This window comes from Bos mutus, chromosome 7, assembly GCF_027580195.1.
Source record: "Bos mutus isolate GX-2022 chromosome 7, NWIPB_WYAK_1.1, whole genome shotgun sequence".
Taxonomy (NCBI): Eukaryota; Metazoa; Chordata; class Mammalia; order Artiodactyla; family Bovidae; genus Bos; species Bos mutus.
The window spans coordinates 52,326,813-52,343,380 of record NC_091623.1 but is presented as its reverse complement, the minus strand read 5'-3'; the positions used below and the strand labels follow the sequence as shown (position 1 = coordinate 52,343,380).

Here is a 16,568-nt window from a genome sequence, read left to right as displayed (position 1 = left end):
TAAAGTAAATATGAAAGAACTCCAAAGATGTTAATCCATTAGGTAGGGTTTTGCAGTCTTGGCACTGCTGGCATTTGGGAACTTCCTCTTGTCCTGTGCACTGCAGGGTATTAAGCAGCATCCTTGGGCTCTACCCATTAGATGCCAGTAACACCCCCACACCCCACTTGCGACAACCCTAAAATGTTTCCAGATACTTCTAGGTGTCCTTGGGGGACAAATACCTCTTGGGCAACAAGCCCTGTGCTGAAGACATATGGGCGGTGATGACTACTATCGATAATCATTGATGTAAAGGCTCAGAATTTCATGGATGGTTTCCCTTTCCAAGCCCCTGTCTACAGGTCTCATTCAGAAGTTCCCCTTCCCCCAGGAGAAGAGAGGAGTGAAGTCACATTTTCCCATAAACTTTCTGTTCTCTAAAGAGACAGAACCCACATGGAATGGCTCTGGAAGTCCCAGCTTGGCCAGTTCTAAACCTTGGGGCATGTGCCTACATGGGTGCAGAAGTTGGTTTGGCGGGACCACCCACGGTCAATCTGTCTGCTTTGGAATACGGAATTGGGGTGTCTTCCAGTCACGGGGAAGATGGTGTATTATCGATGTCTATTATTTTCTATATTCTGATGCTTTGACATATGGGAGGGGTCTTACTGATCCTGGGGGGAGTCAGGACTAGCTAATTCTTAGAGTTAGTACACAATTTGCCTGTGGGTGTGGTTTAAAAAATGAAAACCAACCAATTCAGAGCCCACACTCCAAACCATCTCCACTACTGGGCTCTTACACTTAGGCCAATATTCTACTGTTGGAATTAGCCCAGGGTCAGGTTCCATATAACTCAAGACAGCTCCAGGACTTGCCGAAATTATTCAAACTAGCCAATCCTAAGCCTGATTAACCTGCCTTACCCATTTCTTCCTGTGGAACAGCCACAATAAAGGCTCCTGCCCACATTTCCTGTCCCCCTCCTAATGAACCCTGGTGCTTCTCCATGGGGCCCTGCATTCATGGGACTGGGTGAAGGTTGTACCTGAAAAACTGTCATTATTGCTGCTGGAAAAGTGTCGAAGTTGGTAGGAGGAGTCCCTTCATCGAAATTAAACCTGTGGAGAGGGCACAAACATTTCACGTTGGTCCCACCCTAGGCGTGTGAGGGCTTGGCTCAGTATCTTGTTTCCAGGGCAACATCGCCAGCATCTCTGTTTCCTTTAGAAAGACATACTGAGTGGTACCCAGGGCCCTGCCCATCTGGGTGGGTGCACTGGGCATCATCCAGGCCATGAGGAAGGCAGACTGTGTGGTGCAGGTGGGCCTGGGTCTCTGGAGGCAGTGAGCAAGGTAAGGGTGGGAGGCCCTGGGCTGGACCCCAGGGAAGCACAAGTCAAGAGAAGCTGCTGAGCACTTACTGGCCGCCAAAGAGTTGCATTCCCAGAAGGGCAAAGACGACGATGAATAGGAAAAGGAGGAACAACAGGCTGATGATGGATTTCATGGAGTTGAGAAGAGAGACGACCAGGTTCCTGAGAGATGCCCAGTACCTGCCAAGAGAGGCCAGGGTTGGGGTATGGGGGTCAGGCTGGGGCCAGGGTGGCAGCAGCTGAGCCCATCTTCCCAACATGGGAAGGAGGTGACCCCGCCCCAGCCCCCATCCCCACCTTGGGATGCCAGGGAACCCAAAGACTTACTTTGTGACTTTGAAAATACGCAATAACCTGAGGGCTCGTAACACACTGATTCCAAAGGATGTGCCGGGTTTTATGACAGCCCAGATGACCTCAAAGATACTCCCGATGATGACCTAGAACAAAGGATCCCGGTCTTGTGTCCATGCTCCTTGCAAATGTGCCTGGGTCTGGACCTTGCAGGAACCCAGTCCAACTCCCCCCACTCAAATGAAATCATAGTGAGTGTCTCACACGCCTCTTATCCCTTCTCTTTTTAAACTTATTAACATGAGTGCAAAGAATTCTTGAAACATAATTACAAAGTGAATGCCCATGCAACCACCATCTGCGTCGAGAAATAGAGCATGTCAGCACCCTGAAAGCCTCTGGGGAACCCTAGACATAGCCACCACCCTGAATTTTATAATAACTATTTCCTTGCATTAAAAAAATTGAGGTGAAATTCACACAACAGAAAATTAACCAGAATGGTTCATTTAAAATAATGCACGATTCAGTGGCATTTAGCATGTTCACAGTGTATAACCATCACCCTTCTCTACTTTTGAAACATTTCCATCGCTCCCAGAGGAAACCCTGGACCCATGAGCAGTCGCTCTCCAGCCCCCTCCTCCCAGCCCCTGGCAACCACTAATTTACTTTCTGACTCTGGAGATTTGCCTGTTCTGGATATAAATGGAATTACGTAATACGTGACCTTTTATGTCTGGCTTCTTTGACTTATGTTTTCGAGGTCTTTGCCTTAAAGTGTTCAAGGATCCTCTGAAATCCGTATAGCTTGGTCTTGTCCGTCTGAACTTTCATGAGCAGAATCATGCTATATGGACTAGTTCTGCTTCCTGTGCGATACCATGTGGCTGATGGGTGTGGCTACTGTTGGCTGCCTCTCGCTGGTGCAGAGAACTGCATTATTTATATACAACTTATTTATCCACCCTACTGCAAAGGGAGATTTGGGTCATTTGGCTTGGGACTAGTGAAGCCGCTCAAGGCATTGTTGTATATGTCTCTTAGGTGTCCGCATAAGTTTCTCTAGAGTGAATCCCCAGAAGTGGATTTGCCAGGTCATCCTTTACTTTCCAAAATGGGTCCGTAAATTTCCCCTTGCACTGGCAGTGGTTGGGGAGGGTTCTGGGAGCTCTGTATCTTCATCAAAGTTGGGGATTATCCTCTGATTCCTTTTGCACTCAGCAGGATCTGTCATACCCATGCGTGACCCTACTTCTCTCTCTCCTGTGTCCCCAGGTATCAACCATTCTAAGCACATCAGCTGGGGAATGAACTCCTTAGAAACCAGAGCACTTACCCCACAATCAAAACAGTTGAAGGAAGAGTGGAAGTAAGGCCGCGTCCCAAGCCCGTACATTTTTATAAACATTTCGGACATAAAGAGTCCTAAGAAAATGAATTCTGCATAGTCTAGAAAGGGAGGGGGGAAAACAGAGAGGAGATTAGATTTGTGGAGGGAGCTGCTAGGTGGCTCTGACGTTCCTATTAAGTGAAACTTGGCTGGTGGGTTCCTGGGTGCTTACTATGGTTTTTTAAAAATTAATTAAGAAAATTTAAAATTGAAGTATAGTTGTTTCAGGTATGGGCTTCCCAGGTCGCTCAGTGGTTAAGAATCTGCCTGCCAGTGTAGGAGATGCAAGTTCGATCCCTGGGTTGGGAAGATCCCCTGGAGAAGGAAATAGCAACCCACTCCAGTATTCTTGCCTGGAGAATCCTATGGACAGAGAAGCCTGGTGGAGTGTAGTCCATGGGGTTGCAAAGAGCTGGACATGACTGAGCAACTGTACACACACGCTTATTTCAGGTATATATAATTGAATCAGAAAAGTGATACAGTTATACATACATACATATATGTGTGTGTGTGTGTAGATATTCTTTTCCATTATAGGATACTACAAGGCATTGAATATAGTTTCTTATGCTATACAGTAGAGCCTCATTGTTTATTTTATACATTTTCCTATGTTTTTAAAATGAGCAAGCAACTATACTCCAATAAAAATTAATTAAAAAAAAACAAATGAATGAATGAACTAACTGGCTAATAACTAACTCTATAACTAACAAAGTACTATTACTAAGAATTATGTAATAATACATAAGAATTATGACTCAACTGCTTTTATATGCTTGAGCTCCAAAGGACTGATAGAAATATTAATGGAAATCATAACAGTGTCCTATTTGTAATCCTTGTGTTAGGGACTTAGTTGGGAGTGCCAAAGGCAACCAATCTAAGGCATGGCTTTTCTCCCAACTAGGAAAACTCATTGGATGTCCCCTAGAAATCCTGTCTTGCTAATGTCTAAAAGTCTTGATGTAAGACAAAGCCTTTTGTTTTTCGATGAGAATGCATAATGGTGAAAATTTTGCCTTGGGAAGAGGTAACTATGAGTATTTGTTCGCTCCAGCAAAGAAATGGTTAATAGCAATTCCTTTTCTAAGAGGGTTTTCTTGGTGGGGTAGGAAGATGAGTGGTCAGGAAGGGCGTGAGCAGTCACCTTTCAAAGGGGAAAGAGAGGTAAGAGAGATTCTGAGAGGAAGAAAGCATATAGAAATCGAAGACAGAGGCCTCAAACTTCTGAGAATTCCATTCTGGTCACATAGCTAGCTCTGTTTGAAGGTGAAGAGTATTTGTTATATCACGCATATCACTCTCTTTTAAAATGGTATAAGACTTTTTTCTAGTTCTTTGTGATTTTATTCTGGCTGTGCCACGCAGCTTGCGGGACTTTAGTTCCCTGACCAGGGACTGAACCTGGGCCCTCAGCAGTGAAACTGCTGAGTTCTAACCACTGGACCACTGGGGAATTCCGTAGTATATCATTCTTAAATCAATTTTAACAAATTTATTTATGTATTGGGCTGTATTGGGACTTAGTTGTAGCACGTGGGATCTAGGTCCCTGACTGCCTGCACTGGGAGTGCCGAGTCTTAGCCATTGGACCATCAAGGAAGTCTCTATATCCTTCTTTTAAGAGGTGATTTGAACTGACTGTCAAGGTCTTTCCCACTCATTCATGATTACTGAACCTTCCCTTAGTTTTAGGACCCCAGGGAGCTTTCAGTGTCTGAGGGAAACTCTGGGGTCTCCAGAGCCCCCAAGATTGAAACGTCAGTGAGGAAATCTGTCTGTAACATCTGATGCATTCCAAAAGCCCCCAGAAGAAATTCGGGGAGGACGTAAGAATTTCCAAGATGCTTGTTTCCCAGTTACCATGGAATCATGAGAGTTGGTGACACACAAGACCTGAGAGAATTACTGATCTCTAAGCACTGGTGGATCTGAAGAAGTTTCAGTGTCATCAAATCCAATTTCTCGCAAGTATAGAAGAGAAATGTGAGACCCAGAGAAACGACTACACTTCATTGATTACAACACATATTTTTGTTCATGTTTTGACATCTCCGAAACTGGGGTGTAATTTAAAACCAGCCTGCCCTAGTTTAGATGGCAGCATTGTTTCCTTTCTTAGTGGCACATAAAATAAAAATAAAAGAGTGCCATATAATTGAAGAGGTGGCTCAGTGGTAAAGAATCTGCCTGCCAAGCAGGAGACCTAAGTTCAATCCCTGGGTTTGGAAGATCTCCTGGAGAAGGAAATGGCAACCCAATCCATTGTTCTTTTTTTAAAAAAATCATTTATTTATTTGGCTGTGCTGGGTCTTAGTTATGATGTGTGGGGGCTTCTCTCTAGTTGTGGAGCATGGGCTTATTTGCCCTATGGCACGTGGGATCTTAGATCCCTGACCAGTGATGGAACCCGTGTCCCTTGCATTGGAGGCGGATTCTTAACCATTGGACCACCAGGGAAGCCCCCACTGCGTTGTTCTTGCCTGGGAAATCCCATGGACTGAGGTACCTGGTGAGGTACAATCCACGGGGTCGCAAAGAGTCGGACACATCTAGCAACTAAATGGCAGCAGCAATAACTGAAGATGTCTTCATTTGATGGATAATGGTAATAATTTGTCCAAGGTCACATGGAGAGTTGGGGGCAGAGCAGGCACTGAGAACCCAGGGTACCTGATGATCACGGCAGGGATGCACCATCAGATATAGCTTGGGTTCAAATCCTGGCTACATCATTAACTAGCTGTGTGACTCTGGGCAAGTTACTTAACCTCTCTGGGTCACAGTTTTCTCAACTGGAAATTGATAATTAAAGGACGTTTATAGACAGAAAGGCCACAGGCAGGCAGGAAGTCTCAACCCCCTGTTCCCGAACCAGGACAGACAAAGCAAGGTGATTAGTGGGGAGAATATGGGAGATTAAAAATAGGCTATCCGAGGAGGTTAAGACAAAAAGTAAATAGTTCTCATTTGTAAGAGACTCCAGGGGGACCAAATGCAATTACTAAGGTTGGAACTAGGTCAGGGCTCTCGGAAGGAGAACTGGCCCCTGGGGAGTGTCCTGGGGGGGTGGTCAGCCAACGTGACTGGGAACAGTAAGGGTTACAAGGGGACAATGACCTGCACCAGACACCCAGGCCTCATGAGGCTGAAGACTTGATTTCTCCAGTGGTTGCGTGGGTTAATCTGAACCAGGTCAGAAGGGCAGAGAATCTACAGACCTAATTCAGACAAGCCAAAAGATGCAGGAGGAGGGCAACCAGCAGGCAAAAAGGTTTTGGGGAGTCCTCACTTGGGGCCCATACGCCAGAGCCAAGGCATCCAATTGCCTTCCTCACTTTCCAGCCACTACCCTTGTTGAATTCTCAGAGCTCTTTACTTTTTAAGCCCTGCTCATAGATCTTCCCTCCTTTCCTGCTTCTCCCCCAACGTGGTCAACAATTTTGATACTGCTGCTGCTGCTGCTAAGTCGCTCCAGTCGTGTCCGACTCTGTGCGACCCCATAGATGGCAGCCCACCAGGCCCCCCGCCCCCGGGATTCTCCAGGCAAGAACACTGGAGTGGGTTGCCATTTCCTTCTCCAATGCATGAAGATAAAAAATGAAAGTGAAGTCGCTCAGTCGTGTCCGACTCTTTGAGACCCCATGGACTTCAGCCTACCAGGCTCCTCCGTCCATGGGATTTTCCAGGCAAGAGTACTGGAGTGGGTTGCCATTTTGATACTATCTCATGTTAATTCCTGAAATTTGGGGACAGGCCCAAAAGGGCAAAGTCTTGGAAATCCTGGTTTTCACTGCAGGAGCAAGATGTTCTCACAGTTGTTGGAGGCTATTGTCTAGGAATGAATCCGAGACATAAGGAAGTCAAAAAGAACAAGAGAGGAAAGGGGAAAGAAGCAGAAGATTTGAAAGAAAAGAGACGAAGCAGAGAGAAATGAGAAGAAAAGATGAGTACAACATACAGGTTACTTTTTTGTCTCTAATGCACCTTCATCTCTCAACCATAAATTTGATTCCCAGGGATGCACCTAGAAATCATATGTATGTTTCTGTATCTGGCTGTCTTGCAGTCTGACCCTCTCTGTCTTTATTTCAATGCACCTCTATGTGCCTTTCTTAGAAAGTGATCATGTGTCTGATGGCCCAAATTCCAGCTTCCAGCTCTCAGGCGCCCCCTCCCCCAAATTGGGCTCTGTCATTGAGGCAGCAGGAACTTCAGCCCTATCTCCAGTTATAAACAGGGCCCAAGTAAAAGGGGAAAGAGGGAACACATACTGCCAAAGAAAGAGAACTAGAGAAAGGGTGTGAGGAAGGGATCAGGGAGCTGGTGGGGATGGGGCCAGGCGGTACTCACAGAGGAAGTCGGAGAGCCACTCGGGCTGGTTGTAGTGAACGATAGCGACACACAGCGTGTTGAGGGCTACCAGACTGAGCACAGTCCAGTAGAAGGCCTGAGTTTTGACCATGCGGCGGATGTAGAAACGCATCCTCCTCTCCTTTTTGTGAAAAAAAGTTGAGTTCTCCAGCTTGGCACTTTTAATGCTGGCTCGGGCGAAGGGAGACCCTGCCAGGGAAAGGATGGAGAATGTCAGGGTGTTCCTGCAGAGGAAATTAACCGATGTGTGGCCCAGGCACGGATTTTGGCCAGGGAACCCATTAGCTTCCCAAGCAGGCAAGCCCCCGGGAACCATTATGACTCAGGGGCTTAGCTTTCCAGAGATGGGACTTATGAGAAGGTAATGTCCCTGAAAATAACAGTGCTAGAAATAACCAGAGTGCTCAGGATGTGGTGGTAGGGGGCTTCCTTGGTTGTTCAGGAGTAAAGAAACTATCTGCAATGAAGGTAGATGTGGGTTCAATCCCTGGGTGGGAAGGGCATGGCAACCCACTCCAGTATTCTTGCCAGGAAAATGCCTTAGACAGAGAAGCCTGGTGGACTAGAACCCACGGGGCTGCAAAGAGTCAGGAATGACTGAAGTGACTGAGCATGGCATGGCATGGCTCAGAATGGGGAGGCTTATGGCTCTCCATTGCTGGAGTCATCGTTCTGTATCTCCCTCTCCTGGCACTGTCTGATCACTCTAGGGGTCATGCTACAGGGTGGGATGAGGCTGGAACCTCTGCTCAGGACTCCCAGTGCAGACGCAGGCGGCAGAGCTGAATACACCGTTCTTGGAAAGCCTCCAGGAGGAGGTATGGCTAGGATCCTAGTTTATCATGGACATTTCACTTTAAAAATAATCACCAAAGAATGAGCCAGCTGTGCCCTCTGCTCACATATATTTTTGCTCTTAAGCATTTATAAGGCACCTACTATGCCAGGCTCTGTCCCAGGTGTTCAGGATACATGTTATCAGAGTCCTGCACTCCTGGGATGGATACTCCAGTGTGGGAGCCAGAGAGCAAACATAATATACTAAGTAGGACTTCCCTGGTCGTCCAGTGGTTAAGAATCCGCCTGCCAGTGCAGGGGACTTGAGTTCAATACCTGGTCCGGGAATATTCCACATGTTGCACAGCAACTAAGCCCGTGTGCCACAACTACCGAAGCCCGTGTACCCTAGAGCCCACCTGCTGCAATTGCTGAAGCCTGTGCTCTGCAACAAGAGATGTCACCACAATGAGAAGCCCCCAAACCAAATGAAGAGTAGCCCCTGCTCGCCATAACTAGAGAAAGCCCACGTGCAACTCAAACATAAATAAATAAAAAATTAATAGTGTGATGGAAGGTGCAAAGTGCTTTGAAAAAAAGAGAAAGCAGAGCCAAATAAGGGGACCTGGAGCCCTAGGAGGGACCACTGGGCAAGCTGCAGCATTGAACCAAGGCGTTAAGGTGAAGGGGTTGGCCTGAGTCACCTTAGTATCTAAGGCAGAGGAAAGAAACAGCAAGTGGAAAGGCCCTGAGGTGGGAATATGCCTGCCTGACGTATTTGGGGAACAGCATAAAGAGAACAGTATGGCTGGAGTGAAGTGGTTCAGGTGAGAAAGAGGAGGAGGTGAGGGCAGGGGGGTGGGGCTTGGCAGGTTCTGAAGGGCCTTGGGGGCTGCAGGGACAAATGGGGCTTTTGTTTTGAGTGAGGCGGGAGGTATGGAGGCAAGAGGAGCGTGACTTGACTTAGGGGTTCAGACGTCCTCTGGCTGCTGTGGCACGGAACAGACCGTGGAAGGCAAGGGAGGAGCCAAGCGGGGATGACTGCTCTAGTCCAGACAGATGATGACCAGGGCTGGACTCCATGGCAGCTGAGGAGGAGGCAGGCTGGGCCGATTTGGGGTGTATTATTATTTTCAATTTTCTCTATTATTGTTTATTTTTGGCTGTGCTGGGTCTTCACTGCTGCTCAGGCTTCCTCTAGCTGCAGTGAGTTGGGGGGTTACTCCTTGTTGTGGTGTGTGGGCTTCTCTTGCCATGGAGCACAGGCTCAATAGCTGTGGCCCACAGGCTTTGTTGCTCCAAGGCATGAGGGATCTTCCTGGACCAGGGATCAAACCCATGTTCCCTGCATTGGCAGGTGGGCTCTTTAACCCACTGAGCCACCTGGGAAGCCCTGGGGTATTATTATTTAAGGTATATTTCAACATTTGTTGATGGATCAAGCGTGGGTAGAAGAGAGGGAGAAGCCAAAGTTTTTGGACTGAGAGCCCCAGGAGGGACAAAGCTGTCATCCACTGAGAATGGACAGGTTTGTGGGGGAGGTTCAGGGCTCAGCTTCACATAGATTGATTTTGTGTTCTAAAATATCTCCTCTTGAAAATCTTTCATTGCATTCATTAGTTTATTCTTCTTCATTGGCGGATTCATTCTTTCATTTATTCATCAGTGTGCTCATTCATTCACCCATTTGCTCACTCATGGGTATGCGTGTCACACATTCATTCATTTATTCTTTTATCATTTATTCATTTATTAGTGCACTCATTCATTTCTGTGTTTTTTTTTAATTTATCTATTTATTTTTTAAATTTGCCATACCATGCCACATGTGGAATCTTAGTTCCCTGACCAGGAATCGAACCTGTGGCCTCTGCATTGGAAATGCAGAGTCTTAACCACTGTACCACCAGGGGAAGCTCCCATCCATTCATTTCTTCTTTCATCATTTATTCACACATCCGTCCATCCATCCATCCATTCATTTGTTCATTTGCACATTAATCCATGAAGCACTGTCCATCAACCTCACACCAGCCAAACCCAAAAAACATCTCTCAGAATGCCACTTCCTATTAGCAAAATTCTAAACACAGGTTGTGAGTTGGCATCCCAGGGGCCATATTGGTTCATCTGAGACTTGTGAAGGTTGAACGTATTGGTCTGCATTTAAAAACTGGGAGATTTTCCATACAAATATGGACTTCAGCTTCTCATGAATGAAAATAACAGCTGACATTTATCGAACATTTAACAGGCACTGCGGGGGATGCAGTTTACACAGTAAGTGCCTCATCACAACCTTAGGAAGTAGGGACCATCACTAACCTCCTTTTACACCCCAAGGAAACAGAGGCTGAGGGGAGTCCAGTAATTGACTAAGAAGCTTCAGGTCAGTTCAGAGCCTGTTGCACTCTGGCCTGCAGCCACCACACTGCACTCACTCCTGGAACCTGTGGCCGTGAGCAAGCAACCACAGGCCTGCCCAGCAGCAGCTGGCCAGGCTTGGTAGCTGGACTCTCCCTTCATGTCCATCACTTGTCTGATCCCATGGGCATTGGGAACCCCAAGGTGGCTCTTCACAGCCCTTCCCAGTTGAGACATTTCTGGTTCTTTTGGCTCCCAAAGATGTGCACAGACCCACAGGCATCCACAAGGTTTGGCAATCACATGGAGCAGGAGGTCCCTGACCTTCTCCTGGAGCCACGTGAAAGCTCAGCTCCATCACCAACCACAGAGTGACCTCGGGCAGGTGACCTTGGGCAAGTTACCATGCGTCTTGGGACTCCAGTGCCTCCCACCTCACCGGGCCATTGGGAAAGATCACTGAGTTAATGCACGAAGATGCAGAAGCCCCAAATGCAGGAGCCTGGGTTTGATCCCTGGTCAGGGAACTAGATACCACACGCCACAACTGAGAGTTCACATGCCTCCGCTAAAAGATCCTGCACGGGGCAACTATGACCTGGTGCTGCCAAACGAACAGATAGGTAAATAAATATTTAAAAACTAACCCCAAGACAACGCTGCACGCATGCTCAGCCGCTAAGTCCTGTCCGACTCTTTGCGATCCCATGAACTATAGCCTGCCGGGCTCCTCTGTCCATGGAATTTCCCAGGCAAGAATACTGGAGTAGGTTGCTGTTTTCTTCTCCAGGGGGTCTTTCTGACCCAGGGATTGACCTCACGTCTCCCGCTTGGCAGGAGGATTCTTTACCACTGAGCTACCTGGGAAGCCCCGGCATGATGCTGGCATATGCTTACTGGACATAAAGTCTTTTTCTACAACGGCAAGAGCGAAAATCAGGACTGTTCACAGGCCAACTCATGGAGGAAGTCTCTCCTCATCACAGGGCCTGGAGACACACCCCATAATAGGCATCCCACGCATCAAGAAAGGAGAGGAAGGTGACTATCAACTGAACCCCTATTCTGTGCCAGGCCGTGTGCCAGCTCTGTGCTGTCTCCTCTATTTGCTGCATTTATACTCCCCCTGATCCATGCTCCCTTTGTCAATACTCCCCACCTTTTTTTTTTCTGGCCGCACCTCGAAGCATGCAGAATCTTGGTTCCCTGACCAGGGATTGAACTTGTGCCCTGAGATGGAAGCATAGAGTCTTAACCACTGGACCACCAGAAAAGTCCCCTTTTTCTGTACACTCTTGTCTCTACTTTTCCTCCATGGTCTGAAAATTTGCAGGCAATCCTTAGTTTTTAAAAATAATTTTAATAAACTATTTTATGAAACACCATATATCTCAGATGTCAATTTCAATGTGGAATCAATAGAGAAATCTATTAAAAAGATATTTTACATTCTTTTTTTTTTGATACCAAGTATTCCAAATCTTTACATTGTTTAGTCACTAAGTCATGTCTAACTCTTTGCGATCTCATGGACTGCAGCACGCCAGGCTCCTCCATCCTTAACTGTCTCTTGGAGTTTGCTCAGATTCATGTCCGTTGAGTTCAGTGATGCTATCTAACCATCTTATCCTCTGCCGCTCCCTTTTCTTTTTGCCTTCAATCTTTGCCAGCATCAGGGTCTTTTCCAATGAGTCAGCTCTTTGGATCAGGTGGCCAAACTATTGGAGCTAAAGTATGTCAAATCTAATGTGTGAGTATGGAATACATTTCATTCAGATCAGCTGCATTCAAAGAGCCAAAAGTCAGAGGTGGCCAGTCTTAGTCTAGAAAGTTTCACAGTGAGGATAGCAGGAGGCCACCACTAAGGCTTAGTTTCAGGATTTTTGGCAATTTATATGCCCTTCAAATTCTTGGTGAATTGAAATAGGTGCTTCCCAAGTTGTGGGTTGAACTGTCTATTGATGAGATGTGTTGATGGCTTCCCTGATAGCTCAGAGGGGAAGTATCCACCTGCCAGTGCTGGAGACACAGGTTTGGTCCTTGGTCTGGGAAGATCCTACATGCTGTGGAGCAACGAAGTCCATGTGGCACAACTGTTGAGCCTGTGCTCTAGAGTCCATGTGCCACGACTACTGAAGCCCTCATGCTCTAGAGCCTGTGCTCCACAATCAGAAGCCACTGCATTGAGAAGCCCTCACACTGCAACTAGAGAGAAGCCCCCATTTGCCACAACAAGAGAATAGCCCTCGCAGCAATGAAGACCCAGCACAGCTAAAAAACAAAAGAGAGGGACCGAGTAAGGGTTGAAATCCGAACCCCCGGTAGGGTCTTTGGAGATGCCATCTAATTAAGATGAAGTCAGGTCTGTTTGGAATGGGCCTTAATCCAATGACTGGTATTCTTATAAGAGTAGAAGAGACATGGGGACAAGCAGGAAAGGACCACGTGATGACAGAATCAGAACCTGGAATGAGGTGAGTGAAAGCCAAAGGGAGCCCAGGACTGCCGACAACACCAGAAGCTAAGAGACCAGCATGGGGGCAGATTGTCCCCGAAGTCCTCAGAGGCAGCACAGCCCTTGCCAACATCTCGATCTCCGTTTGGACTTCTGGTCCCCAGAATTGTGAGAGAATACATTTCTGTTGTTTTAGGCCACCCAGCTTGTGATACTTTGTGACAGCTGCCCTAGCAAATGAACACAGCCCACGCGGAACTTCTGTCCTTAAAATCACCTAAAGGGAATCTGATTTTCCTAAAGTACTGGTGGCGTGATGGCCGATTCCATTCGTGGTTCAACTTTTCCTAGTGATGGCACTAGGTCCATATTTCCCGTTAGCTGATGAACTCTACATGAGATCATTTTTTTTTTTTTTTTGGCCTGCACTTGGTTTTCATTGTGGCACACAGGCTTCTCTAGTCGCAGCACTTGGGTTAGTTGCCTGGTGGCGTTGGGATCTTAGTTCCCTGATCAGGGATTGAACCCGTGTCCCCTGCGTTGGAATGCAGATTCTTAACCACTGGACCACCAGGGAAGTCCCTTATATGAGACCGTTTTGTGATATGTTTATCAACTGACAACATGGTAGAATCATCAATTACAAGAAATAGAGGAAAACAGAAGAATGGGAAAGACTAGAGATCTCGTCAAGAAAATGAGAGATACCAAGGGAATATTTCAAGCAAAGATGGGCACAAGAAAGGACAGAAACGGTATGGACCTAACAAAAGCAGAAGATATTAAGAAGAGGTGGCAAGAGTACACAGAACTATATAAAAAAAGATCTTAAAGACAGCATTTACTGGGAAAAATAATACAGGGCAAAATGCCACATGTTCCTGCCGACTTTGAAACACGTTATTATTTTACAGAGATAAATAAGGTGAAGGTGTCTCCTTGCCAGAACCCTGGAATTTCAGAGGTCTCTTTCAAGATTATTTACGAAGTCTCTGCCAGCATAGGAACCCCTTCCTGTGGGTTTTTGAGCTATACCAGGCAAGGGAGCTGGCTTTAGGTGGGTTTGCCGGTAGCAAACCTTGTCCTGGGAGACCAAGCCACTGGCCTGTGTTTTAAACCTATTGACAAAGTTGAAAGTCAACCTGCTTTCTTTCTTTTTTTAAAAATAATTTATTTATTTATTTTTTGGCCATGCTGGGTCTTCGTTGCTGCGTGGGCTTCTCTCTAGTTGCAGCGAGTGGGGCCTACCCTTCCTGGCAGGGCGTGGGCTTCTCATGGCAGTGGCTTGTCTTGTTGTGGAGCATGGGCTCTGGGGCACCCAAGCTTCAGTAGTAGTGGCATGTGGGCTCAGTAGCTGGGCTCCAGAGCACAGGCTCAATGGTTGTGGCACACAGGCTTAGTTTCTGCATGGCATGCGGGATCTTCCTGCACCAAGGATTGAACCTGTGTCTCCTGCACTGGCAGGCAGATTCTTTACCACTGAGCCACCAGGGAAGCCCTCACCTGCTTTCTTAACAGAGGTGCCATGGGACAGTGTCGGTCCTTATTCAGTCTGACGGCTTTCTACTTTGGTTTCTTATCTTCCTTTTATCACATGTTCATCGAATGCCAGCCTTGAACATGGGTTCTCCAAGTTTTCTTAGCTCAGCCACAAGACAGACCCTCTGTGAATCCATTGTGGCTTTCAGGGTCATTCTCACTATCCCCCCGTATCACCCCCTAAATTCACAGACTGAAGTTCTAACCACCTCCTGCCCCTCAGGTGTCTCTGAATTGCAACTGTCTTTGGAGATAGGGCTTTTCAAGAAGTAATTAAATTAGGACTTCCCTGACGGTCCCTGGTCGGGGAACTAAGATCCCACATGCCGTAGAGCAACTACGCCCGCGTGCCATAACTAGAGAGTCTGTGTGCTGCACCGAAGGATTCTGCATGATGCAACGAAGATCCTGTGTACTGCAACGAAGGCCTGATATAAATAACAATTTAAAAAGTAATGCCTGTCACTAATCCATTCATTTCAGGAAAACGTCATGAAGAAAGTGAAAATCCTCTGCAGTCCCTTCAGTTTCCACATCTTTAAGTATCTCTCACATTTCTTAATATTGTTTTAAAAATGAGACCACATATTTTACATGGTGTTGCACAACTTGCTATTTTTTCACCAAAAAATACATTTCAGACATATTTCCATGCCGTAACAGCTCCATTCTTTTTCCTGGCAGCAGAGTATTCGATGGTATATAAATGTTATATAATTTCTTTAACCATCTCCCTACTTTGGGGCACATGGGTTGTTTCTGGTTTTTACTTTTCTGAATACCAGAAACAGAAGGTTGGTACATAGATCTCTGGCATACATGAAGAAATCTTTGAAGCAGAAATTCTAGGTCAAAGAATATAAACATCAACAATTAAATAACGCCCAACCATACATCAGAAAACACTGCAAACTGCATTCCTGCCAACAGCATAAGGCTATGCCCATTTTTTCACATCTTTGCCAACATTGGGTAGTAATACTTCTTCATCTTTTCCAGAAGGACTGATGACAAATAGTATCTCCCTGTTAATTAAGAACGGGTGAGATGGTTGGATGGCATCACCGACTTCATGGACATGAGTCTGAGCAAACGCCCAGAGATAGTGAAGGACAGGGAAGCCTGGTGCACTGCAGTCTGTGGGGTCGCAGAGTCAGACACGACTTAGTGGCTAAACAACAACTCAGTCTCAGCCATAAAGGAGAGTTTGACTTGGGTACCCCACGGTTTCAGTGCCTGGCATTTAATACATGTGGTATAGACAAAAATGTTTGCCTATCAAAATTTAACGTAACAGATTAGAAAATTGGGCAACTTAAATGGGAGATTTGTGGGACGGACATAACCAATCAAACGCACAGGGCGATGATGGAGCACCCTGATTCTTGAATTTTCTAGAAGGACAGAAACAGATGTATCCACGAGTGGAAGCAGGATTTGTTCATCATTATGAGGAAAAAGAGTGTTTTGGCTAGAAATTAAAAATGCAAATTAAAACAAGCTTTAAGGTATCATTACAAACTGATTTATCCAGAAAGGAAATTAAACACGTAACAGGCAATGGCCGGGGTGGGAGAGTCCATAAACGTCTGCATACTTGGCAGGTTTATAAATGGGTTCAATGTTTTTGAAACTCAGAACAGCTCTGTGAATAATGAGTTAAAAAGCTGTTAATATCTTTGATCCTATAATTATCCCCAAAGAAATCCTCCCAAAGGGTGGGAGGAGTCATTGTACGTAAATGCTCCCAGCAGTGCTCCTCGTAAAGGCAAAAACTGGAAACAACTCAGATACCATATAATAAAGCTAAGGCTGAGCAAGCCACAGTGTGGCCACCCTCTGGAGTGTGGGATGGCATGGAAATCATGTTGAAACTCAGCAGTAAGCTTATAAACTAGGGGGGAGTGAAGCAACCTGAGTATGAAGTAGTGGGTTCCTAGGGATTAGAAACACAAGTACCTTTTGATTTTTATTTTTGGCCGTGCTGTTCAGCTTGCGGGATCTT

At 46.3% G+C, this 16,568-nt stretch overlaps 1 protein-coding gene and 1 non-coding gene across 2 annotated transcripts in view; both read right to left on the bottom strand.

The window, feature by feature from the left end:
- Positions 1–16,568, bottom strand: part of CACNA1A (calcium voltage-gated channel subunit alpha1 A) — a 253,453-nt gene that overhangs the window by 90,498 nt on the left and 146,387 nt on the right. The window contains 5 exon segments of the mRNA XM_070373554.1: positions 1,034–1,106; positions 1,410–1,541; positions 1,689–1,801; positions 2,995–3,107; positions 7,408–7,617. Of these exon segments, the coding sequence (XP_070229655.1) occupies positions 1,034–1,106; positions 1,410–1,541; positions 1,689–1,801; positions 2,995–3,107; positions 7,408–7,617 (641 nt within the window).
- On the bottom strand, positions 10,046–10,119 carry TRNAG-UCC (transfer RNA glycine (anticodon UCC)). Its single transcript has one exon. It is a non-coding gene; the product is annotated as a tRNA-Gly (tRNA).